The sequence below is a fragment of the Dreissena polymorpha genome, chromosome 4 (genome assembly GCF_020536995.1).
Source record: "Dreissena polymorpha isolate Duluth1 chromosome 4, UMN_Dpol_1.0, whole genome shotgun sequence".
NCBI classification, from domain to species: Eukaryota; Metazoa; Mollusca; class Bivalvia; order Myida; family Dreissenidae; genus Dreissena; species Dreissena polymorpha.
The window spans coordinates 123,057,750-123,085,695 of record NC_068358.1 but is presented as its reverse complement, the minus strand read 5'-3'; the positions used below and the strand labels follow the sequence as shown (position 1 = coordinate 123,085,695).

Here is a 27,946-nt window from a genome sequence, read left to right as displayed (position 1 = left end):
TTGAATTGGTATAGATTTTAGAAGTTTATGTGATTTGATTGTATATTGAAAGATTTCTAATGACGACATACGTAATGTACTTTTCTTATTGGTGTGTTTTGAGAAATTGGAGGAGGTGTTAGGAACTGTACAAAAACAAACATGATATTTGATGAAAATATTACCTTGTGAACATAATGATTTGAATGGAGTTGCTCTTCCGTTTCATTCAACTTTATTGAGGTTGAATTTGTATTGTTTATGACTGAAGAATACTAATAGTACATTTTTGTTGAATTGAAGGGAAGTAATTATTGATTATAAAAGAAGAGTTTTGTTTTGATCACCTTCCCTGAATTGTGTTTTGGTAAACAGTGTTCTGTGTGGTACAGAATGGCAAAGGGGGCCTTATTTTTATGCCTCGCCATTTAAAAATATGTCTCACACTTTTTTGTCCCTTTTTTATTTGGTCAATGTATTTGAAAATACAGGAACGCCATATGTTTTTATTGGCTATTGACAATTTAATTGAATAACTTACAGTATTACTAGATATTAACATCTACATTTTTAACTATGCATACAAGTACTCTACGGAAAATAGCATAATTAAGTCACAGTCATGAACAAAGTTAATGATGTGACAATTGTTAATGTAAGAGGTCATCCTGCCCTTTTTTACACTCTTCAGCCATTTTTTGTCTTGTTAAATGCCAATTGAAGTGTGTTTTTTTTTTAATGTAATGTGATAATAATATTAACATTCTATATCACTTGAGTAAACATGAAAAAGAAGATTGATATGTATTTCCACATGTCATGGGTGAGATTGAGGAGAAGTCTGAGGGGAGGACAATTCTGTCAACTGATTTGGAAACAATGAGTTGTGCATAATGGATTGACAAATCTCTTTCAACACACATACAATTACAGACCTGTTTGATCTTAACAACTAGATTTATTCATAAAAACACTCTTACTTTACATGTTCAGGTACAAAGTTAGCGGTAGCCATAGGAGTAACTTACGTAATGTTTTTATGCCTGTGAACAAAGCTGGCAAGATTTGATTTTTACTGTTTTTTTTGTTTGCAGTTCTACAGCTTTTAATTAACAACTCTTTACCACTTGATTTTTCAAATGGACAAAACTTTGCCTTTCCAAATACCCGGACAGTCATTCTTTTTTAACCATTCAGAAACTGATATTTCTTTCTGATTTTTATTCACTGTTACTAGCCATTCCTGTAAAAAAGATTCTTCACTGATTAGCCTATCACCGAGATTTGGTGCGAGTCGTTCTCTTTTTATGTCATCTTTATTATCTTAAGATATTATCTTATGCACACACTCTGATGCACATACTCTTGTTTAAATCGAAAGTAATTCAAGATCGCTTTCGTTGATAACATGAGCGTCCATATCCGTTTCTTGATAGAATTTAGTACAAAATTAATTGTAACAGATGTGTTTGTGTTTGTTTGATTTGTTTTCATTATCCTGCATACAATATTATTATTAAGAAGTTTTAAGATTGTCACATATTTTTTGTGGCGCTGCTTGTAACATTCCCGTTAATTGCTTGAACAGTTGTTGTTTCTTTGTTCGTTTTCGTTGAATATTCTTAAGTTGGAAATTAATTATCCCCACGCTTTTTGAAAAAAAGGTGGGGATATTGTGGTTATCTCCGCCGTCCGTCCGTCCGTCTGTCTGTCTGTCGGTCCGTCCTGGCCACTATCTCCTCCTACACTAAAAGCACTAGAACCTTGAAACTTACACACATGGTAGCTATGAGCATATGTGCGACCCTGCACTATTTGGAATTTTGATCTGACCCCTGGGTCAAAAGTTATAGCGGTTGGGGTGGGGCCGCGTCAGAAATTATCACTCATTTTTTTAGGTTATTTTACATTTACTTCTTTATTTCTACACCGATTCACTTCAAATTCATACTGGACCTCTCTTATGACAATACGGTCAATCTCAACCATGCATGGCCCCATTCCCAACCCTGGGGCGCCCCGCCCACATAGGCCACACCCACCAAAAATTTCCATTTACTATAATTTTTTCATTTCTACACGGATTCACTTCAAATTGATACTGAACTTTTGTTATGACATTAGGGTCAATCTCAACTATGCATGGCCCCAATCCTAACCCTGGGGCGCCCGCCCACATAGGCCACACCCACCAAAAAATTCCATTTACTATAATTTTTTCATTTCTACACGGATTCACTTCAAATTGATACTGAACTTCTCTTATGACATTAGGGTCAATCTCAACTATGCATGGCCCCATAACCAACCCTGGGGCCCCGCCCACATAGACCACACCCACCCAAAATTGCCTTTACTATAATTTCTTCATTTCTACACCGATTAACTTCAAATTGATATTGAACTTCTCTTATGACAATACAGTCAATCTCAACTATGCATGGCCCCATTACCAACCCTGGGGCGCCCCGCCCACATAGACCACACCCACCCAAAATTGCCTTTTACTATAATTTCTTAATTTCTACACCGATTCACTTCAAATTGATACTGAACCTCTCTTATGACAATACGGTCAATCTCAACTATGCATGGCCCCATTACCAACCCTGGGGCCCCGCCCACATAGACCACACCCGCCCAAAATTGCCTTTTACTATAATTTCTTCATTTCTACACCGATTCACTTCAAATTGATACTGAACTTCTCTTATGACAATACGGTCAATCTCAACTATGCATGGCACAATTACCAACCCTGGGGCGCCCTGCCCACATATGTCACACCCACCCAAAATTGCCTTTTACTATAACTTCTTCATTTCTACACCAATTCACTTCTAATTGATGATGAACTTCTCTTATGACAATACGGTCAATCTCAGCTATGCATGGCCCCATTACCAACCCTGGGGCACATCTAGGTCAAACATTCGGCGTGGGGATACGCGTCGGCCTCTGCCGCGCCATTTCTAGTTAAATATTAAGATATTGTCTTTCTCTATTAGGTTGAATGAAATTAAAATGAAGAATTTTATATAATCATTATATTCATTTAAGAGCGATGGTAATAAGTATTATGATCTTAAATAATGCTAGTCAATTTTTTTTGCAGGATAACTTTGAAATGATGACATAAAATACTACATTTAATGATGATATATTTTAATAAATGTTTGATTGTTGTTTTTAATTAAATCAGTTTAATGCTTTGCTTTCTTAATTCAAACTTGCCTCAGTCGGATAGTTACCGGTATTTACTAATTATAGAATAAAATTACATGTATGATGAAGAAAATAAACAATAACTGGTCATGATTTATATTCTTGATACAATTGTTATCCCCACGCTTTTTGAAAAAAAGGTGGGGATATTGTGGTTATCTCCGCCGTCCGTCCGTCCGTCTGTCTGTCTGTCCGTCCTGGCCACTATCTCCTCCTACACTAAAAGCACTAGAACCTTGAAACTTACACACATGGTAGCTATGAGCATATGTGCGACCCTGCACTATTTGGAATTTTGATCTGACCCCTGGGTCAAAAGTTATAGCGGTTGGGGTGGGGCCGCGTCAGAAATTATCACTCATTTTTTTTAGGTTATTTTACATTTACTTCTTTATTTCTACACCGATTCACTTCAAATTGATACTGGACCTCTCTTATGACAATACGGTCAATCTCAACCATGCATGGCCCCATTCCCAACCCTGGGGCGCTCCGCCCACATAGGCCACACCCACCAAAAATTTCCATTTACTATAATTTTTTCATTTCTACACGGATTCACTTCAAATTGATACTGAACTTTTGTTATGACATTAGGGTCAATCTCAACTATGCATGGCCCCAATCCCAACCCTGGGGCGCCCGCCCACATAGGCCACACCCACCAAAAAATTCCATTTACTATAATTTTTTCATTTCTACACGGATTCACTTCAAATTGATACTGAACTTCTCTTATGACATTAGGGTCAATCTCAACTATGCATGGCCCCATAACCAACCCTGGGGCCCCGCCCACATAGACCACACCCACCCAAAATTGCCTTTACTATAATTTCTTCATTTCTACACCGATTCACTTCAAATTGATATTGAACTTCTCTTATGACAATACAGTCAATCTCAACTATGCATGGCCCCATTACCAACCTTGGGGCCCCGCCCACATAGACCACACCCGCCCAAAATTGCCTTTTACTATAATTTCTTCATTTCTACACCGATTCACTTCAAATTGATACTGAACTTCTCTTATGACAATACGGTCAATCTCAACTATGCATGGCACAATTACCAACCCTGGGGCCCCGCCCACATAGACCACACCCACCCAAAATTGCCTTTACTATAATTTCTTCATTTCTACACCGATTCACTTCAAATTGATATTGAACTTCTCTTACGACAATACAGTTAATCTCAACTATGCATGGCCCCATTACCAACCCTGGGGCCCCGCCCACATAGACCACACCCGCCCAAAATTGCCTTTTACTATAATTTCTTCATTTCTACACCGATTCACTTCAAATTGATACTGAACTTCTCTTATGACAATACGGTCAATCTCAACTATGCATGGCACAATTACCAACCCTGGGGCCCCGCCCACATAGACCACACCCACCCAAAATTGCCTTTTACTATAACTTCTTCATTTCTACACCAATTCACTTCTAATTGATGATGAACTTCTCTTATGACAATACGGTCAATCTCAGCTATGCTTGGCCCCATTACCAATCCTGGGGCACACCTAGGTCAAACATTCGGCGTGGGGATACGCGTCGGCCTCTGCCGCGCCATTTCTAGTTAATTCTAAAAACGCTTAATATTTAGGAGCAATCAATCTTGCATATTTGTTAACAAAACATCATAATAAGCCAACTACAGTCTCCCCTGATTGATTGGTGTCGAAAACATCTCTGCTAATAGCCCACACTCCCCACAGTTTGAAAGAAAACAAAACAATTGTCCTACATATCAAAACTTACCCCTGCTGGTAACCAAAATGATACTTGTTTATTGCTTGTTTATGTGTTATTAATTGACACATTATGGATTCCTGTTGTTGTTTTGGTATGTGGTTCATAGTAGGCACCAGCATTTATTGGCAGTATGCCGCGTGCAAAAATAACATGTTTATGATTCTTTCCATGATAAAAGCATTATTAAAAATAAAACTTTCAGGTAAACCTTTACTAACAAATCTAACCGTTTAACTGATTGTTTCAGTTGGTTTACTGGTGAAGTGGTGAACCTCTTGCATCCCTAATAAAACTTACATTTTACCTGTAACTCTTTATTCTGAGCTTTACTTGTTCAGCATGGATTTAGTTTAGCACATAATTAGGATTTGCACAAAACTTTGCAGAAATTACAGTCAATTCCTAACATGGAATGGTACAAGGTTCCTAGTATGTCTTAAGACTGTTTGTGACACTTATTTACATGTAACATATAAAAAGCTTTTATGAAACTCGGATCATCTGTATTTCAGAGCTTTATTAGAATTCTTATTTGGTAATCTGGAATTGATCATCATCAATTAAATTATTATAGGTTCAGAGAAGTGAGCTAATATTTGATAGTTTTAAAATATTAATCGAAATGATGTTCTGAACAATGTGCACAGGGTTGAACTGAAAATTAATAATATTTCTAATAACATGTAAGTGTACAGGAAAATGTCTTGAAACTTCCATAAATGTGTTAAAATGTATTAAACCTATTGTAATTCACCCATGGCATGTATGAACTACTGGCCCAGCAAGCCTTCAACACAGTGTTTATATTGATTATAAACACAGTCATGAAGTGGGTTTGGCAGCATGAAAGTAATGGAACTATGTACACTGAATCTATAGAATACTAGGTTGGTGTTTTATACAAATTAAATTGTTTTGCCAAGGTTTGGCAGCATGAAAGTAATGGAACTATGTACACTGAATCTATAGAATACTAGGTTGGTGTTTTATACAAATTAAATTGTTTTGCCAAGTTCCGAAAACTTGAACCACAAGCTTTGTTGAGTGGTTTGTGTTTTCATGCTGATCAAATAATTAACCTGTATTTTACACCTACCTGGTTTTCTAATTATTCCACAATTTCTTCAAAAGGGATCCTTTACTTTTAAGTAATAAAAATATAATGGCAGAATTTGCCAGTAAAACATTGTAAAATATTTTCATGTTAAAGAAGTAAGTAACAGCTTTGTTTTGCAATGCTTAAATATAAATATATCTGCAGGAGTTTATTTTAATAATGAATATTTTATTATGGTTTTCATTATTATGCCCCCCTTACTCCAAAGACGAGGGGTTATATTGTTTTGCACATGTAAGTCTGTCCGTCGGTCCAACAACCAAATTGTTTCCGGATGATAACTCAAGAATGCTTAAGCCTAGGATCATGAACTTCATAGGTACATTGATCATGACTGGCAGATGACCCTTATTTCAGGTCACTAGGTCAAAGGTCAAGGTCACAGTGACTCTAAAGAGTAAAATGGTTTCCGGATGATAACTCAATAACACTTAGGCCTAGGATCATGAAACTTAATAGGTACATTGATCACAGCTGGCAGATGACCCCTATTGATTTTCATGTCACTAGGTCAAAGGTCAAGGTCACAGTGACTTGAAACAGTAAAATGGTTTCCAGATGATAACTCAAGAATGCTTAGGCCTAGGATCATGAAACTTTATAGGTACATTGATCATGACTGGCAGATGATCCCTATTGATTTTCATGTCACTAGGTCAAAGGTCAAGGTCACAGTGACTCGAAACAGTAAAATGGTTTCCGGATTATAACTCAAGAATGCTAAGGCCTAGGATCACGAAACTTCATAGGTACATTGATCATGACTGGCAGATGACCCCTATTGATTTTCAGGTCACTAGGTCTAAGGTCAAGGTCACAGTGACTCAAAACAGTAAAATGATTTCCAGATGATAACTCAAGAATGCTTAGGCCTAGGATCATGAATCGTCATAGGTACATTGATCATTACTGGCAGATGACCCCTATCGATTTTCAGGTCACTTGGTCAAAGGTCAAGGTCACAGCGACTTGAAACAGTAAAATGGTTTCCGGATGATAACTCAAGAACACTTCATAGGTTCATTGATCATGACTGGAAGATGATCCCTATTGATTTTCAGGTCAAAGGTCAAGGTAACAGTGACTTGAAACAGTAAAATGGTTTCCGGATGATAACTCAAGAATGCTTTGACCTAGGATCATTAAACTTCATAGGTACATTGATCATGACTGGCAGATGACCCCTATTGATTTTCAGGTCACTAGGTCAAAGGTCAAGGTCACAGTGACTCAAAACAGTAAAATGGTTTCCGGATGATAACTCAAGAACACTTAGGCCAAGGATCATGAAACTTAAAAGGTACATTGATCACGACTGGCAGATGACCCCTATTTATTTTGAGGTCACTAGGGCAAAGGTCAAGGTCACAGTGGCTTGAAACAGTAAAATGGTTTCCGAATGATAACTCAACAATGCTTAGGCCTAGGATCATGAAACTTCATAGGTACGTTGATCATGACTGGCAGATGACCCCTATTGCTTTTCAGGTCACTAGGTCAAAGGTCTTAGTGACCTGAAGCAGTAAAATGGTTTCTATGGTATTCACATAATGGCTGCCACTACAACTGGCAGCCGATTTGGGGGGCATGCATGTATTACAAACAGCCCTTGTATTGGTATTTAAAGACCAGAATAAACCTAGTTATTTCATGGGATAAACAGTAGATTGCAAGATTAACAATTCTATTCTAGGCCAATAATTGTTTGAACGTTGTTGTGTGAGCCATTTCACTCAGGGCAGCCATAAATGGACAGCCAGATGTAAGTTACGCCCGAAATTTGCTGAGGAATTAAAGTGAATGTCAAATAATCTGCATATACACTGTTTTCTAATACACAGGACAAATTCATCTGGACAGCAAATCCGATACATCGTAATACTGAGCATCACTAAAGTTAACTAAGCTTCTGTCAGTGTCTGCATTGGTCAGCGAGAAGCTGATATTGATGTTTCTTAATCTGTCTACAATCCATTCTATTGTCCTTTTTATGCTGTCCAATCAGCCAATAATGCTAGTGTCACGTGATACCAGTATATGTTTCCTTAGGTGTGACTGACATTGGCAAATCTTATTAATGACAATCAATTAAAACTTTGCCATGTACAGGTATCATGTTCAATTGGAATTAGGTCTTGTTGAGTATTAAATTGTTACTCTGAAAGATTTACAGAAAAATGTGTTGTTTTTACTCCAAGAAATTCATGTTCACTTATGCTAAATTTTCAGATAATAGTTGGTACATGTTGCATTCAATCTAAACTGAATTCTCTTGTTTCTTGGTGGCAATTCAAAGTGCTCAATGCTTACACGTCTTGTTGACATTTGCCCACAATTCACTTAGTACGGTACATGCACTTCCATAAAATGGAAAATGTTTGCGTTCCTGAAATTCTGTAACACATTTATTGTCATATTAGACATATTTTGCTATTGACAATAGAAACCATGATAAAACTGGATTATTGTAGAATGGATGGAGTTGGAAATGTTGAGAAATTCACTGATAATAACTTTTGAATGATTCAAATTTGTTCCATTTTAAAACGCATGAAAAAAATGAAACTGTAGGATCTTGCATGACTACCTCATTCCCTCAGAAACCCTTGGAAATATTTACTAGTTATTAACCAAAAGCAGCTAAATAACAGTCAGATATGACAGCCATGTTGGGTGACTGTACATGATGTATGTGCGAATACATGATATTATCATACGTATTTGAATTTTTTTTATTACAATATATTGTGATCCATTTAATTGGTAGAATTATACTTATTGTATCTTGAATCAAAGTAGGATTCCAGATTTTATAATTGGGACTTTCAAAATTAGAGCAATAGAAGTCTTTACTTCCTATTCTTAAAAGCTAGTGAAGCACATAATTGTTCATGATTTAAATGAACCCCAAAGCGATTTTACATTTTCAGTGTTGCAAAGACTTGAATTGCGTCTTTGTTCATACAAGAACAACATGTTTAATCCAGTTTATTATGCAACAAAGGCATTTCTTATGCACAAACAGTTATAATAAAAAATATAGTCATCTTCAGGATCTCAAATAGTAATACTTAGTGTATCTATTGAGCCAAATAAATAAATAGAAAGTTTTTCATTTGCCACCTATCACATAAAATGTGTCCAAAAACTTATGGAAGTACCTGTAGTATGTTTATACATGTTTTGTACCAAATGCATTAGCAAGATTCTTTATTTTATTTGTGAATAAAGTTGAAAACTTAAATTATTCTAATATATATTTAAAATTACTTTTTCCATATTCTGGATCTTAAACTTGTTCATATTGAACCAGAGTTTGATGTAAAATAATCTAATAATGGTTAATTTGTGATACAATTACATGTACCTTTAGTATTTCTTTTATGTGTCTGACAATTTTAAGTAGATAAAGAATAAAAACCTTGAATTTGTTGGGACCATTAGAAAAACACAATCCACAAATACATGTAGAAGTACAATTATTCATGATTGAATGGCATATTATATTCTAGTTTAACATACAATTCTATGACATTAGACAGCAGTTCCGTACCCATCCACAGACCCAGGTTTAGGTAGTGAGAGTTTCAAACCTCCTTCCTCGCCAAAGCTTGATTGAGAATGTAATGATACAGTGTCACGCGATTGAAAGCTTCGAGGGGGCTTTTTGGGAGGGTTTGTACCCAGATAACCGACAGACGAACTCCGGTGATTGATCGACATACTGTTACTCCTGACAGCTGGGTTTGATTTGTAGTCTGGCATGTGATGTGCTGAAAATCCGTGCGGCAATGTGTGAGTCCTGTGTGGAATCCTAGGCACATGGCCATTTTGTGGCAAGGTTGCCGAGTGATAAGTGTGTAATGTTGTCATACTAGGGAGTATAAATCCATGGACATCACGTACTGGAATGAATTCACTTTCAAAGCGTTGGATCTTCCTGGGAGCTGAATTCAAGCCATTGAGAATATTAGCTTCCAGATCACGAGGCGTTGAATGTAAATAATTGTTTGTTGAGGCATAAAAACGTGGCACATATAAATTTGCCTCCTCATAAAATGGGTCGTTAGGATCAATGAGTATTGGTGATATGTTTTCTAGCAGTGGGGATGTAGATTCGCACTGGGAGCCGTCACTCGTCTTGGAAGTGCTGGCTGTGGTTTGGTGTCCCTCGGAATTGAGCTGTGTCTCTTCTTCGGCTTCGGGTTCAGAGAACTCTGTCTTGAATGAAATGTATGTGTTTGTATTGACAGAGCTGGGCTGTCGAGGTCTTTGTAGGGAATCATACACTGAACCTGGCTCCTCAAGGTCATCCTCCAGCGACGGTGTTCTGTCAGCGACATCGTCAAACATTACTGGCTCTTTCTTAAGACTGGGCTCAATGAAGCCATTAGCCTTCAAGTGCTCTTCAAAACTCATTCTTATGGACTCCTTCTTTCTTCTATGGTACCGTTTGCACCTTTTTATGCAGCAGAATATGATGAGAACAATTATCAATAAAAACATAACACCACCTATTGTCGAGGAAGCAATTATTGCATTTCTAACTCGGTCTTTATCATCTTCCACATTTTTTGTCGTTGGTTGCAAAGCAATAGATGGATCTACACCTTGGATGGTAACCAGACAGGAATCGAAAGCACGTCCAAGTTTATTTTCCGCGTAACACTCATATTCACCAATATCACCGTATCCAAAGTCAAAGATATACAACCGACTTGTTGTCATAATTGTGCCCTCATAGTCCACTTTGTATTTCTGCTTCTGTGACAGGTCAAGTGGCTGACCATTTCTCAGCCACTGAATGTCAACACGGGGGTCAGCTGAATATTTGCAGAAAAGCTCCACCTCCCCACCAGCCAAGGTTTCTTGGTTCCTGGCCTTGGAATACATTCGTATAGGACATAGAAACCATTCTCCTGTTAAGCTGGAAAACAGTCTTTGATCAATAATAGATGGTCCATTACACATTGGCTCCTCTGAACCAAATTTCCAACGAAGACGCTGAATATCTGTTTCACTACTGTTTTTGAGCCACTGTATTAACCATCGTAAATTGCAGTCACAAAACCATGGATTGTTGAAGAGTTTGATCTCTTTAAGATTTGTCTGAAATGATTCCAAAGAAGAACCATTAAGCTGTGAAAGAGCGTTATTTTGTAGTTCCAGGTATTGTAGATTGCGTAATCCAGTAAATGCATTAGGATGAATGCTTTGAATGTGATTACCCGATAAAAACAGATTAGTTAATTTCGTAATGCCACCAAACGCATCCCAATGAATGGTGACAATTTTATTGCCGAGTAAGGATAAAGTGAGCAAGGATTTCAAGTCCCGAAAGGCTTGCGAGGGTATCTCGGCAATGTTATTGTATGACAAGTCGAGGTACATGACGCTCCGCAAACGATTGAACACCCTCGTCTCTAATCTCGACAGGCTGTTATTATGCAGGTGCAGCATTTCAAGGAGTTCATACTTCACAAACGCATTGTCCTGAAGCTGTGTGATTTGGTTGTTGGAGAGATCGAGCACTCGAATGTTGTGTGGTAAGTTGGCTGGCACGTGGGCTAGGTGCTGTCTTGAGCAGTTAGCCACGCCCACTATTGCATCTGCACTGGATGTAGTACACTCGAAATTCAGCATGATTGCCACTGCATTTATTGCACTTAAAAAGAGAAAGACGATCAAAATGCCTATGCTGTGTGCCATATTTCTTTGTGATGTTGAGCACTTCACATTATTTTGAATTCCACTTCCCAACAAATGTGTGTACTTCTTCCAACAGAAATTATCATACTGGAGATTATGCCTGACTTTTTGCTGGCTAATTATTTGGAATATTCTCCTGCGATAATTCTTTGGAACAGGGCATCTTTATGATGCCTCTGTCATCCCAACATTAATTCCTACTCGTTTTCACAGTCTGAAGTCGATCACAGACAGTTGTAAAAAATGTTCTTCATTAGCAGAGATTTTCAGAAACTAGCTACCACATTTTATCTTGTTTATGAGCGAAGCCTGTTCCCATTGAAAAGCTTGTAAACACATCCATTACATGTCATTTTCTCACTTAGAAAAACATGATTACCCAAGCTCCATGCATTTATTCAGCAATTTCATTGCATCACATATGTTTTTTCCCACAGAATTTTCAAGTTTCTTTTTACTTATCTAAACAGTGAAGTTATATCACATCTGTCACCAAGTCAACCATTTTATTATTCCAAGAAGCAAAGTAAGAGAACATCTGTCACAAGTCACACAAGCAATATTTATTGCCAATAAATGGGTCAACACATATATCAGCTCATGTCAAAGATTGAGGTGTAATTGACACAGAATGAACCATTAGTAACTACAAAGTGAAGATGACAGCCAACTGAAGCTATTTCCTTCCTGTACAGAAGAATTATGGAGTGAATTCCAGTGCTGTCATCTGCAGGCCTTTGTTTTCAGTTTTTTCCAATAATCGCTGTCTCCTAGATACCGTGACTAAATTCATCGGCATGGAAACTGTGTAATTCCTTGACTGGTGACTCGCCGACTGATATTCCATTCATGGACGCAGCTGAATCTTGTTGCTGTCTTGGATATGACGTTTAACATAACTTCTCACAAAAACATTTAAATCCTTTGTCACTTGTCCTCGCAAAGTGCTTCACTATTGATGTTATTGTTGAAATTTAAATAAAACTTATCAAACAGCAAGACACGTAATGGACATGTATTACTCCTTCATAGTATTTTGTTATACTAATCAACATGCTTTTTGCATGATAGGTACTTTCAAAACTTCTGCCAGATACAATCCAAATGTTTACGGAAACTTTGTTCTCTTCTGGAAAGAAACTGGAATCCTTAGATGTGTATTCCAGATCCAGGATTGAAAAGGACTGCAAAAGCTTGGCACACTTAACTGTCAAGGCTGTACAAGAAATTCCGCCATGCAAGAGTACCATCAGCTGTCGGACCCTTCTGAAACTCACCAGCAACTTCTACCGTCTGCTCATATCGATGCTGCAATTGCCTGTTGATATCATCTGATGCTATGACCTGAAACACATAAATTCATGCTTTGAAACGTTTGATTTTTTGTCAGGTTTCTGAGGTGGAGCTTGAAATCTAACAGGCAAACACTGCTGCGTATCACAACCTTACCTATAAAATTATATATTTATTATAAGGTGAAATCTGTTTCGGAAACACTTCTGCATATCTCATCATTACCTATAAAATGATATATTTATTATTAGGCTGAACACAACATGTGGCATTCTTGATGTAAAAAAGAAATAATGGAAATACTATCATCGTTGCGGTTCTGTTGCTGATAAAATTAACAATAGGTAACTCTTGCACTTACTTCAGTAAAATTTAAGCACACATCATTTAATATGCACAGAAACACCAACTATTTAACTTTAGTATTAATGTTAATTTGGTAATTTTTTTGCTTAAATTACACCACGTTTTATTTTAAGCAGGAACATAACAATTTATGTGTACTGGTAATAACATTGATTCCACTTGCTTGAATAATTTGGAAAGTCAACCACATTTACAACTTACACAAGTATTCATCAAAAGTACAAATATCTTTGTAAAATAAAGGGAGATTGATATGTTGGTTGGTTGTGAATTGTCAATATTGATTTTTATTACTGAAAAGTTTTTGTAACACTAAAATGTGGAGCATATGGGTTGCTTCAAAGTTAATTATGACAAATTTATCTTCCTTGAGTTACTGAGCTTGTGATACCAGTTCACCTTTGATTCCAAAATCTCCATTGATCTCTACAAGGGAGATAAGTTGATAAGTTCTGGAGCTACAACATGTGTTGCTTAAAAATATGAGAGACATTGCCAAACACTGCAATGTTACTCAGCTGTTGCTGAATAATAATAAGACTGTATTATCTAAAAAGTTGATGTTGCTTTTATGTGGCCTGAGAGTTTTATTTCTTATAAATATGTCATGTATGCGAAAGTTTTTTTATAGGAAAATAGATAAGTGTTTATTATATTTGTGTTTGTCATCAAGAAATATAGACAAAACATATGCAGATGGTGCCAGGCTGGCAATGTTGCAGTATTGCTAGAATGTCCAGTTTTATAGTGCAATAATATGACCTTCCATGTTTAATTTGAATCAATGTCTACTGGAAAAATTATTGTTGTTCACTGTTACTGTAGCCTTTGGATTTAAGTGGGTGCATTACTGAATCACTGACATATGATATGCGTTTTGTAGTACATTACTATTATCCTGTTACAGATCTATACTTGATACCCCAAAAAGTAAACACAACTCATCTGTGTCTTGTTTGCCTTCTATCACAGTCAGATGTGCATTCAGTAAGCCCACCTTTGAGATAATGTGACTAGAAAAGCTCTAGTGTAGGCACACATAGAAAATTTGGTCCAACTTTTATCAGGAATACTCAGGAAATAAGGAACAAAAACTTGTAAAACACAAGCTACAAATTTCATGAATGAAATGAGAAACACATGTGCGTCTGCACAACTGGGTATAGTAAAAATCAGGTGCTATAGTTTGTAGGCAGATATTGCTCAGAAAGACAGATGTTCCAGGTACATTGTTCCAAGTGCCATTGCTAACATTTTACCAGAACTATGGCTGGATGGATTTGTTATGATAATTATGGAGTTTTTGTTTGAAAGGCTCTGGTGTTAGTCATAGTTGTATGCATTTGAGGCTTTCTGTTATTGTTATGGGTAATTAATAGCTGTTCCTTTGCCAGTAATGCAATTTTTATTTCATTCACATTAACCCATTTATGCCTAGTGGACTCTCCCATCCTAATTTGGATCAATTTATTTTCAAAATTAGGGATGTCTTAAGTATATTTATTTCTATATTGAGAATATTTCTTACAGACATTCCTTTAAGCAAACAGCCCAGACCCTGATGAGATGTCGCATCATGCGGCGTTTCATCTGGGTCTACGCTGTTTGCCAAGGCCTTTTTTCTCGACGCTAGTCATAAATGGGTTAATGTTCAACTGGTCATGAATAATTTATTTGAAGAGTGCCATTCAACTTTGTAGTTAAATCAGACTGCTTTGCATTGTTTTTTAGCTCACATGAACAGATCATCAAACAATGCTGTCTTTATGATATCTGATATATTCAAAAATTATACTGGGTCATACAAAAAAAGGCTGCCATATGTTTGGAACAATGTCACATCAGTCTTGAATGAAAACAATTGTGATCATGTAATCTTCTCATAACAGTTTAATTCCTGCTTGTGGTCTTGGGTGGGCACCTCAGGGCCATTGATCCTCTTGTCATATTATTGCAGCTATTTGGTATGTTGTTCTCTATAAGAATAACCATGCTTAGAAAAATCTTGCATTCTGCTCACAGTTATTAAACTGGACATTCTCCATTTATTAGCAAGCAGTAATTTGTCCCTGACACACGCTACCCTTTATCAGACCACCCATCTGCCTACTTTGTCTCCTGACTAGACCAATCCATTGCCTAAAGCCTAGACAGCAGTGCTATACTCTTAGACTATTCCAGGATGCAAGTATTTAGAGTCAAGCAATTTTGTTGTTTTCTTTTGAGAAGAATTGAGTTTTTAAGCTGGATGAAAGCAACAGCATTAAATTAGAGTATACCAAAAATGTGTACTTGTACTATCAATGAGCTGGATTGACCTGTTCGGGATGGATAGACATGTAACAATTAGTATGCATGTTGTGGCACTGGCATTAAGCAGGTTTCTTTCAAGCCCATACAATTTACTTAAAACGTCAGGCATATAATAATGAGTTAAAATGAAAACAAAAGTTAATTGCCTTTGCTGGAAAAAACAATCATTCAAACAAGTAAATCTTTTTGATGTTATATTGGCAGTGTCATTTCTGAGAAACCCATTAAGTACTGTTTTTCCTAGTAAAATAATTTACTCCATCTAAATTACCCTAGAACTTTTAAAACAATCTAGTTCAAAGAGCAAAAATGTATACTTAATGCTGAATTATCCTATGAAGCAGCTAGTCTACACTAGGCTGTGTACCATGGCTACTAAATGAATGTCAATGACATAATTATAAACCCATCACCATATTTCATGCAATATGAGCGTTTGATGAAGACCTATTATATATCTGGAACTCATTACAACCCCCAGGAGCCGCCTGTGTCTATAAGGAAAACTTTAACTTAAGTGGTAGATGAAATGAAACCAAAACACTTTGAAATTGACTATCTTCATGATAACAGATTAAATTTAAAAAAATCTCTGGTTCAGTATATATCAAATTAATGTTCTAAGCAAGAAATGTGTTTGTCAGAAACACAATGCCCCCTATTGCGCTGTTTTGATTTATTTATTTTTATTTTTGATTATATCCCTTTAAAAAATATTACTTCCCTTGTAAAAATGATCTGTACCTGCCAAATGATAAATAGAAATTATCTCCCTTTAAAGCTTGTTACTTCCCTTGGATTTGTTTTTTTGACCTTTGACCTTAAAGGATGACCTTGAACTTTCACCACTTAAAATGTGCAGCTCTATAAGATACACATGCATGCCAAATATCAAGTTGCTATCTTCAATATTGCAAGTTATTGCAAAAGTTTAACCAAGGTTAAAGTTTGTGACAGACTAATACAATGACAGACAGACACATACAATGACAAACAGACAGGCCAAAACAATATACCCCCAATCATTCGATCTGGGGGAATAAAAAGTATGTAAGTTACATTTGTTACAACCTTTAAAAGTGTTGCATATTTTCCCAGTGATTTTAAATTATATGGAATTGTTCATTAATTTTTTAATAATCTAATCTTAAATTATTTAATACTTACAGTGTTGGTTAAAATCCTCTAAAGAAATTTACAAAACCACTTAATGTAAGTTTTGTACTTTATTTAAACCTGTTGCAATTTAACAAGCCACTCCAAAAATAGAGATCTTTATATGCATTAAACCTCTAACTATGTGCATTCATTACATTGCACAATGTGATTATTCAATTTACATGACTCATGTTGATTTATCATTGCAGACATGTTGACATATGGATATGAAAACATTCAACATGCACATGATGAAGTAAAAAATCTCATTATATACCTCATAAACAAGTTTATAGCTGTTGAACAGTTTTAGAGTACGGATCACCAAGGACCTTGAACATTTTCATGCAGTTTTACATTGCATCATGTAGATACCAGACTTCAAAAGAATTACTGCTGTCAAATTAAATCGTTATTCGCTCTTTTGTGCAGTGAATTCACATGCAATTTGCAGTTGCGCAATATTCAGGGGGGAAATCCCTGATTGTCAAGATGGTGAAGTTTATGCTGACATTGCTGAGACAGTATTCATGTGATAATCCCTCTGATATTGCATAGTGTTGAGATAAATTTTTTTAAAATACAATATTTAAATGAAAAACAATTTTGATTTAAAGGCACACACAATTGCCGCAATGAAAATAACTTATATTTTTTTACCAAAAAGGTAAAATAAAGCATTTTCCCCAAATTATATTTTTAATTTTCTTTGAATACGTTGACTTGGACTTGTGTTAATTTATGTTATTGTATACATTATGTGTCTTTAAGTTTAAAAAAAATGAAATATATATCACTATCACAATGGTTTTGTGGAAAAATCCTGCTATTTTTGTCAATAAAACTTTAACTTTTGGGGTCTGTTAATACCTGAGAAATTTAAAATAATGGCTTAAACATTTGAACAACCAATTGAGAAATTATTTATTATAATAATAACAACAATATTAGCATCTTTTTTTCCAATCACATTGACTTGTTAGTGGGAAGGAATTTATCATTTGAACTTTACATTATAAAATTTTGAATAAATAATAAATTTCAATTTTGAAAAGCAGCTGCACAAAATGGTTCATAGACAGTCCTAAAAATAACGCTTGATTGGTCCTTGTTGGCTCGGGTACTACTTACATGTACCCCGGGTACTCTTAAGTATACTTACATGTACGCCGGATACGGTAAATATACTAAAACGTACACAGGAATTTTAACGCCAAATCGGTTGTTGTCGGCTATATATTTAGAACTTAATTATGTTCACTTTCAACTTTCTGTTAAATGGCCTCTATATTATCAGAACTCTTACTCAAAAAGCATGTTGATGCAGTTTTTTAAAGCAGAAGTTTGTTAAAGATAAACAATATCGTTTCACGGTAATTGGTAGCGCGTTTTACGACATCGGATTTGGGGCTGGAATACAACTCGGGTACAGTCTAATATCGACCAGGTACGTTCAAGTATAATATTTACTATAACCGGGGTACATGTTAGTATACTTAAGAGTACCCGGGGTACATGTAAGTAGTACTCGGGCCGACAATGACCAATCGAGCCAAAATAACCTGTCAATTTCATGAAATGAGAGGATCATTTTTTTTATTAACTCATGAGGTTTAAACCTTAAAAAGACAACAAACTAGTACTGTAATTGCATTTTACATGTCTGTTTAATTATGTATTGCAATTTTGGCAATGTACACCTTTAATGAGACTTGAATGAATGTCAAAATGGGAAACATTTCTAGACAGAAATCAGTGTTACTGCTTTAGAGATTATATAAAGTATGCATTAAACTTCAAATTTCTATTATTCAGACTCTGAAGTATCATATGACATTTTTATGTAATATGTTACATTTATTCAAATATTTAGTTATTTCTTAGACAGACAACATACTTTTTGTCAATGTTCTATAGAATTTTAAAACTATTATTTCTTCGGAAGTTAAAAGTTTCTTGTAAAATTTGATAAACGCTTTATTTGTTATTAGAGCATGGGCCCGTTGAACAGTCTTTAATGATTGTGTATGTTTTTAAAAAGTGTTCATTAATTTGTATGATTCAAGGCATTAATTAATAAGCTGAACTAGTTTCATATCACAAGTTCAACATTATACTTAAGAACTGTTTTACATACCTGGTGGTAATGTCCCAATAATTTATAGCTGTTTCATAAACAAACACACTTGGAGGTAATAAACATTCTGACATGCAGCTAAAAACACTTTGGGATTGGGGTAGAAAGTTTACACAATGTGAGAACTCTAGCACTCCTGTTTATAGCACTTTCTCAAACTGCCTTAAACCAGTTATTACCTGGAAATCCTTTGACTTTTGATAACAGTTATTAACAGTTATGTTTTCCTAAGTAAAAGCAATTATGCGATCCAGATCGGTGGTTATCCAGATAATTAAAACTCCTCCCCTTGTTTTAAATATGATAATCCTCTCTGCATGTGGTATTCCAGTTGGCATATTGGGGCTAATACACTGTATATTAGCCCCCCCCCCCTCCCCTGATATCTCTTATCATAATCTTTTCTCTCAGATGTCTAAGAAATGGCTTTACATTATTTAAATAATGAGCAATCATATATCAGTGTTATAATAGTGCAATGGGCTTTTTTTGTTTATTGATTTATAAATTAATAAGGACAACATTTCATGTTTTAATTGTACATTTAGTTTATGGTGTAACAAATTTATGTTGTTTTTTTTGTTTTTTATCGAGTGCACCGGGATTGTCTCCCATATGGCCATCGCCCCCAGAAAGACGAGTTAGTTGGTTACGGGGGATAGTGCAAGATACAGGAGACACCCCGTTCCAGAGGTGACCCTGGGTCTTTTAGTGCCCGGTGTATAGCACCTAGTACACTGCACCTCGGTTTAACGTCTCATGCGAAAGACGAGTTAGTAGGTTAGGTGCAGCGGGGGATCGAACCAGCGATCTCTGGATTGTGAAGCCAGTGTGTTACCACTAGACCACGGATCCGCTACTAACAAATTTAATATTTCCTTCTGATATTTAATTAATAAATTATGTACTCTGTATGTCCATAGGAACCATTATCCGTAGGAACCATTGTCCATAGAAACCATTGTTCATAGGAACCATTGTCCATAGGAACCATTGTCTATAGGAACCATTGTCCATAGGAACCAATTTCCATAGAAACCATTGTCCATAGGAGCAATTGTCCATAGAAACCATTGTCCATAGGAACCATTGTCCTTAGGAAAGAAAAGGTAGTTAGCTTGTACTCTAGTGGTAAACCATAAGGAAAAACTTATTTAAGCATAATTTTTTTGTCCTTCATAGAAGTAAAACTCCTAAATTCATTTATAGCGGTACCTGGTAAGTGTAGCTAATCAATTAATAAAATTACAGACAGTCAGTCCCTAAATAGAACATCAATCATTAGTTGTATAACCTTTCTGTATGAAGTTGAACTTACTACCGATATTGATGTGCAATCTCACCGTCATCCCACTACCTGTCTGCAGCTATTACAGGACCTTTATTGCAATAAGTACCACTGTTTGAATACAGAATAGCCGTTTTATTAACATGGCCATCATTGTTGACAGTTTTGTATGACAACTGTTGACATACGACTGCTGAGCTGTTAATTGAAACATCAAATATGAAATGCTTGCTTCTTACATTATTTTCCCAATTTGAACCCATGGGACATACAAGTTTACGCTTTTACATATTTAGAAATGTAAAGCATTATTATCAGAAAGGAACATCAAATTACCTTTATGTGTTCATTGAAAATCAAAATCGTGAAGGAAGTTATCAGAGAAAGTGAAAAATTAAATAATACATATTATGCAATACTAATTCTGTTTTAACCCTATACAACTTAGATACGTATTTTCATGCATTTGTAGTCACTTAAAAGTTATATTAAATTGAAGACCTTTCTCATTAGATTCAAGTTTTTAAGGCTTTATCTCCGAACCATAGGTACTGATGAGCAGCAAACAGCATAAAACCTGAACAGACTGCAAGTTACTGTTTTATGCTGTTTGCACATAACCAATTTTTACTCTGCTTCTAAGTCGGAAAGGGTTAAGAGTGATGCTTATTAATGTGCATTTATATTTTGTTTTTGTTGTTTGAGGATATTTAATTTTAGGTCATAATTTGTTTGCATAAAAATTCAGTCCTATTGTGAATGGGGAAGAGAATCTATAAAGACATATTTCTGTTCACCACAGAAGCTAAATCAACTTGATAAATGGTTCAAAGGCTGATAACCCCCTAGTAATTGTTTGTTCACTGTCTGTCCTGCTAGATTAATAGCCAGGTTCTCACTCTACAATGTGCCTTTAGGCTAACAGCCGCTCTTGCTGCATTTGGGTACTTGATGCTGTCATGTTGGGCATGTTAACCCATTTATGCCTAGCGTCTAGAAAAAAGGCCTTGGTAAACAGCATAGATCCCCCCAAGGGGCGGATAAGTGCCCCCCTGTGTCAATTTCAATTAGCATGAAACATGGGGCATCATCATCACACCTTTTTGCCGCAAACAGCTACAACAATGGTTTCTATTGTGAAGTTCAATGTAAATGGTGAGCAGTAAATTACTTATGGCGAGTACGTAGTGAAAACAATACTTACGGGTAATTTTAGGTTATACCCGAACACATTTTATCCGGTAACAATTCAATTTCAGTACAAGTATATTTCCATTTATCGAACTGAATAACATAAATTTTCTACATCCACGTGTTAATATTTTTTAAGTCCCATTGTACGCATCTGCACCAATCACTATACATAAATGCCATGTAAAAGTCAGGGCTTCCGCTGTCGTTCGCCAAATTCGCCGTTGGCGAAAGTTTCGCAAATTCGGCGAATAAAATTCTCGGTTGGCGAAAATGCTCGGCGAAACGTTTTTAAAATTCGGCGAATAAAATTCTCGGTTGGCGAAAATGCTCGGCGAAACGTTTTTTGCCTGTCAAGTATCATCCCAGATAGTAAACTCTTTAACCGTCAACTGTGCGTCAATACATCATCGTGTTATTAACCAGAAAATTTGATACGCAGTCTGCTGCAACACCGGTCAGAACCGGTCATCGAAACAAAGCAAACTTGCTGGTGCATTGTGTACTGGCAGTGACGTCACCATCTATGTATAGAACGCTTGCTGGTGTGAAAACAAAAGGTGTTATCGTACATCTTATCGGCTAAGATATAAAACAATAAACACTGATTAAAGACTGCTACCGATTCCAATCAATTTGAGTAATAGCAGTTAGCGAATTATCAACTAAGTCACACAATGAACGCAAGTAAAGAAATTGATTTTGATTTCAAGTAGTTTGTTAATTGTTTGCAATGTTTGTTAAAGATCATAGTCTTAATGTGTTGCAATTGTGAATGACGACAGGTTTATGGGAATATAAGCCTAAACATTGTCAGAATTGCGTTTTCCACTATGGCAACCTTAGGCAATAAGCGTCCTTTGGACGCTGACGAATGTATTGAATCGGTCTAAAAAAAAATCAAATCTGACAATAGATCGTTCAAAGATATTTGGCTTTCGGAATTCATGTGGTTAGATTATAACGCAAAATCAAAAACGATGTTTTGCAAAATATGCATACAGTTTCAAAAATCAAATTCATTCACACCTGGGTGTAGTATGTTGAAAAAAGACAACATTTCAAAACACGAAAAATCAAAAGGTAATAAAAAAGAATGACAATCATTAATATTAAAATGTATATACATGAATATTGTTTATATTATTAATAATATATTAAAAATAACAATAATAATTTATGTTCATAATAAATATATATTGACACTTTTCAAAATGAGCTTTTTGTTTTGAAATTAAGCATATTTGATTTTGTTTATTTCAGATCGCAAAGAGGCCTCACAAGCGTCTATAGTCTGAAAACATCTATGACAAATGCGCAGGCTGCAGCAATATCCAAAAGTGAAGCGGCTGTGTGTCGGCTATGACTAATGTGTACTTTGCTGCACAACTGTGTTTTTTTGTTATGCACACATGATGATTATAGTAATAAACATATTAAAGCTTCTTTGTTTAGTTTCTTCTTTAACACTACTGTAGCCTATACAACAGGCGGTTCCGAATGCTTTGCTAATACTTTGGCTACAGTTTCTAAAATTTGGCTACAAAAAAATCCAGTTGGCTAAAATGTTGGCTACAGAAATTTTTGGGCCAGGGGAAGCCCTGTTAATAAGAGAGCGAAACATAGTCGAGTCCACACAGAAAAAGCGTGCCTGTTAATATAGACCATGTGTCGTTACTAAATATAGACATGCAACTAATTACATGTAGTACTTACGAAAGAAAAATTACATTGGAATTAATGCACACAAAAAGATAGTAATTGACCATTGAAAATAGCGAAAAAATACGTAAATTTACAAATAATAAATTTAATTCAATAGGCAAAATAGATGCCTATATGTAAGGTAGCACAAAATTGTCTACCGTATAAACATATACATTTGACGGAATCATAAATAAATAAAAACATTGCCATTGAGCGCCTATGAGCGCGTCATAAACAAAATCGGTTTCAGTTTGCTTTAATATGCAGCTAATTAGGCAGGCTTAGAACGTGTTACCTTAAAAGATAAGCACCGTGATATTTTAATTGGTAGACCGGGCCGACTTTAATTGTTGAGCACTTAATTATTACGTTTTAAGAAAGCGGCATAAAGGTTTATTATATGGAACCGTCGCAATCCGTAATTGGTGAAAACAAACAAACAAATTATTGTTTTCAGCTTGCATAAGGATGTAATAAATTGCATATTTATTGTTTGTTTTAATTTTGGAGAAAATATCAAATATTTCAGCCGCGAAAACTTTTTATTAGCAAAAATGATTTTTTTCTTTGGTCACATAGGGGAAAATCACATGATTATCAAAATGGCAACGTCCATGCCCAGGCAGGTATTTTTTGCCGTTTTATACCTCTTATTACTTGTATATTATTTTTGAAATTTTGCTCACATTCCAACCAAATTAGCAAGAAAGTTACTGGCGTTTTTGTCATTGTGATACTCGCTCTAAATATCGACTTTATCGACTTTACTCGTCACAAAATTTCTTTATTGAGGGGGCACTTCTCTGGGTCATCAATTCTGACAGGAGGGCACTTCTCCGCCCCCTATTTTTCAGCAGGAGGGCAGTTCTCCGCCCAATAAAAAACAGTGAGGGGGGAGTCCACTATAATGGGTTAAACACAATAATATTCCCCTCATCCCTGTGACCCTAATGAACCTTACCCATTTTACCATAGCAAATTAAAAATACACATTGGATTTAAATGAAATTACCATAACCAAGAAGAAAAGAATAAGAAATAAGACAAACAAGGTGAAGAAAAAAGAATGGAACATTATTAATTGGTTAATGTAACCACAAACTTGTACATGATTTTCATATATCATAATGGCAACTTATTTTTAAATGACACATTGAAGTATGATCATAAAAGACTAGGTTAAAACGACTGGCTGCTGTTACTGTTGCAACATTAAAATCAGAAATAAACTGTCATTGGGAGTTATTAAAGCCACATCTTCTTTAAAACTGGCCATCACACAGAGTTGTAAATGACAAATGACTCAATTAAAATGATATAACTGTTCTTGTTATATGACAAGGAAGTTAAAGTATTTGCAATATAGAGACAGATGAACATTGGATAAACCCAGACAGGCATTGCAATTCATTTAAAGCAGTGTATACATTTTACAATACTAATTTGTATAATTTGACACTAATAGCTAGAATATTCACTGAAAAGTCTGAGCTACAATTCTCATACCCAAATGTGGGCGTCTGCGCCTTGCTATTTTAAATGTAAATGTGCAACCTATTCACATCACTGTTTCAAGTTTGCAGAGATTCAAGTAAAACTTCACACATGTGTAGGGGCTATTGTGTGAGGTCACTTACAAAGTTCCATAACTCTGATCTGCTATTGAGCTGAATTTTTTCCCTTTTTATGCCCCCGGATTGAATGATCGGGGGTATATTGTTTTTGGCCTGTCTGTCTGTCATTGTATGTGCCTGTCATTGTATGTGTCACAAAACTTTAACCTTGGTCATAACTTTTGCAATATTGATGATAGCAACTTGATATTTGGCATGAATGTGTATCTCATGGAGCTGCACATTTTGAGTGGTGAAAGGTCAAGGTCAATGTCATCCTTCAAGGTTAAAGGTAAAAAAAATCAATCAAAGCGGCGCATTAGGGGGCATTGTGTTTCTGACAAACACATCTCTTGTTGTTCTTAAGAAATGGTTTAATCTATACCTACAACATCCCCAAATCATGGTTTCTATTACAGGTATTCAACTGAAACTTCACACTTGGTCATCATGTGAGGTTACTGAATGATTTCCATGACTATTATCTGCAGCTAAGCTGAATTTTACAACCTTTTTTGTATGTAGAAAATTTGAAAAGGTAAATGGGCAACCTGTCCATCTTATTGTTTAAAAAATGTGAAATTATATAATCTTGGCATGGCCTGACACTTCTTGATTTAATTTTGTTAAAGTTCATCTGATTGTTTCCATACTCTTTATTACTGATGCAGATGTTAAACTTCAAATGTTTGTTTGTTGTCATTATATTAGGTGACAGATAGCATCTATTTTGATAGCAAAGCGGAAGAACAGTCGAGTCAGCAGAGGAAAACTGTTGTTCTATTTGAAATATAACCAGTAGCAAAATTTGCACAATAAGACAACTATTTGATTTTGACAAAAATATACTTCAGTTAGACTGTTCTATCTTGTTTCATGTTGTTTTATTATTTTACTGCAGTGGAATCAAGTAAAACAATAATTATTATGAACTTTACAGGAGCAAACTAATAATATGACTGTGTCTTCTTTACATAATAAATATTATCAATATTATGTTTATGTTAATATCGTTTGGATAATAAAACCTCCACAATGAACAACATGTAAATATTTACCTAGGAAGTGCTATACAAGTCCATTTCAGGTAACAAGAAACTTGTAGAATGTTTGTACAAGCTGTCAGACTGTTTGTATTGACAGGTGTGATGATGTGAGATACAGTAAATACAGGATACAGAGATGATGTTGGTAGATAAATACCTGTTATGAATTAATAATAGCTGCACAATATTGTATAGGTGAACTTGCTTCTGAAACAAATCAATACCTGGCTCAGTAGGAGAAATGGCAATGGACCGTTCTCTGTGAAAAGGGGGTTAAATGCATGTGTGTTAAGTATCGTTCCAGATTGGTCTGTGCAGTCTAATAAGATATTTTCTTTAAACAAAAATTATCATAAAATCAGAAAGTGTCGTCCAAGATTAGCCTGTGTGGACTAATTAGGCACATGCATTTAATCCTTTGCATGCTGGGAAATTTGTTGTCTGCTAAAATGTTGTCTGCTAAATTTCTAAAATTAGCAATTTTCTTCGATTTTTTTTCAAAGAATACTATCAGAATAGCAAACAGTTTGGATCCTGATGAGACGCCACGTCCCCAAAAATCGAGCCAAAATTATCTCGGTTGGTGAAAAAATAGTTTAATATTGCACATATTAATCTATATTTAAATAAATGAGCAATAACAAATTTCTGAAATAAAAGTGTAAACAATATGTTATATAAATAGTTTTGTGGTTATAATACTTCTATTGACACTGAGTCATCATTTACTTGTATCTGTACATGTATTAATACAAAAGTTGAAAACTTCACATGTTTATAAGTACATGTATTAATACAAAAGTTGAAAACTTCACATGTTTATAAGTACATGTATTAAATTTAAAGATGTTATGTTTGTTTTTGTTCAAAAGAGTATATAATCATATTACAAAATAAGTCAACATCATTTGCATCATATTTATACACATTGGGTAAGAAATTATAAATAAATATCAACATAATATATTCAAAACCATCACTAGTATGTTACATTGCTCTGGTACTTTGATAACACTGGTCTTTTCCCTTGATATCATGGCTATCATGATATTTAGTAAGTATTATCTTTGAGACTGTGAATTCCCTTTGTAATAGATACACTTGTGTGATTTGTATTCTTCATATGAACATGTATCTAATTATCTCTAAATTGAACACTGGTTTAAGTATCAGTTTTCCAATTCACATCTGCTTTTAATGATCATGTATGTTCCTTGTATATGATGAAAATATTGTTTAACAAGAAAACATATACAAATAAAACTTTTCATTAAATAACATGCATCAATCATGCATGTTATAATATTTCATTGGGTTTGGTATGAGATTGTTAAATGTTTTATCTTTTACTTTGAACCGAATACATAGAGAATAACAGGTTGTTAATGAGGCTTAAAATAAAAACGCCCAATGTTTTTTATTTGTACCGAGCCTGATATATTACACAAAGAAGGGACAGTAACCTGTTTTCTGTTTATCATACCTCTACATCTCCATTAAAAAATAAAATAAAATGTAATCGCCCTGACTCTGGATTTTTGCAGCAATTATTATGTTTTATGATGTTTGACGTGTTTATTATTACTGCATGTGTACTTGCGCGAAATATTTGTAAAATTAGTTTTCATTTTGTTCTTTTTGTGTACATAAAATGTACGACATCTTTGTATTTAATTGTTTGTAATGTTGAATTTGATATATTTCTATAGAAAATGAAGACATTATTATAGTTGATTCGCAGTAATATTTTGTACCTCCAAACATTGACTGACATCAATTGAAAATAATTTGAGGCCCCTTTGGCCTTTGTATCAGGAAGATATCAGCATGGAGGTTTGATTAATAATTGTTGTTGTGCAGCAATTATTGAAACCCTTTATTGAATTCAATTTTAACTGTATATTTAACCATGCCCTTTTTTGTAAAAAGTGGACTTAAAAAAAGAAAATTTATTTCTATTTTTAATTTCCTCAGATACCATGTACGTAATTATACCTTACTTTGATTTCCCAGTTTTTAAATTCTCAGCTATCCA

The 27,946-nt window shown here is 35.1% G+C and overlaps 3 protein-coding genes across 12 annotated transcripts in view; 1 reads left to right on the top strand and 2 right to left on the bottom strand.

Annotated features, from left to right (window-relative positions):
• Positions 1-27,946, bottom strand: part of LOC127880237 (60S ribosomal protein L9-like) — an 87,733-nt gene that overhangs the window by 23,413 nt on the left and 36,374 nt on the right. The window lies entirely within an intron of this gene.
• The window catches only part of LOC127880233 (protein YIPF5-like), a 73,957-nt gene that overhangs the window by 12,779 nt on the left and 33,232 nt on the right, over positions 1-27,946 (top strand). The gene's annotated exons all lie outside the window — the stretch shown is intronic.
• Positions 9,065-27,946, bottom strand: part of LOC127880220 (leucine-rich repeat-containing protein 24-like) — a 37,490-nt gene continuing 18,608 nt past the window's right edge. For 2 of the 8 annotated variants that reach the window (XM_052427505.1, XM_052427499.1), the window contains exon 2: positions 9,065-13,143. In XM_052427505.1, the coding sequence (XP_052283465.1) occupies positions 9,625-11,799 (2,175 nt within the window). In that variant the 5' untranslated portion in view covers positions 11,800-13,143 and the 3' untranslated portion in view covers positions 9,065-9,624. Of the gene's footprint in view, positions 13,144-16,938; positions 17,081-19,066; positions 19,225-19,245; positions 19,382-25,923; positions 25,946-26,068; positions 26,119-27,946 lie in introns of those variants that run through there. The other 6 variants (XM_052427500.1, XM_052427503.1, XM_052427506.1 and 3 more) reach the window with 6 other exon arrangements.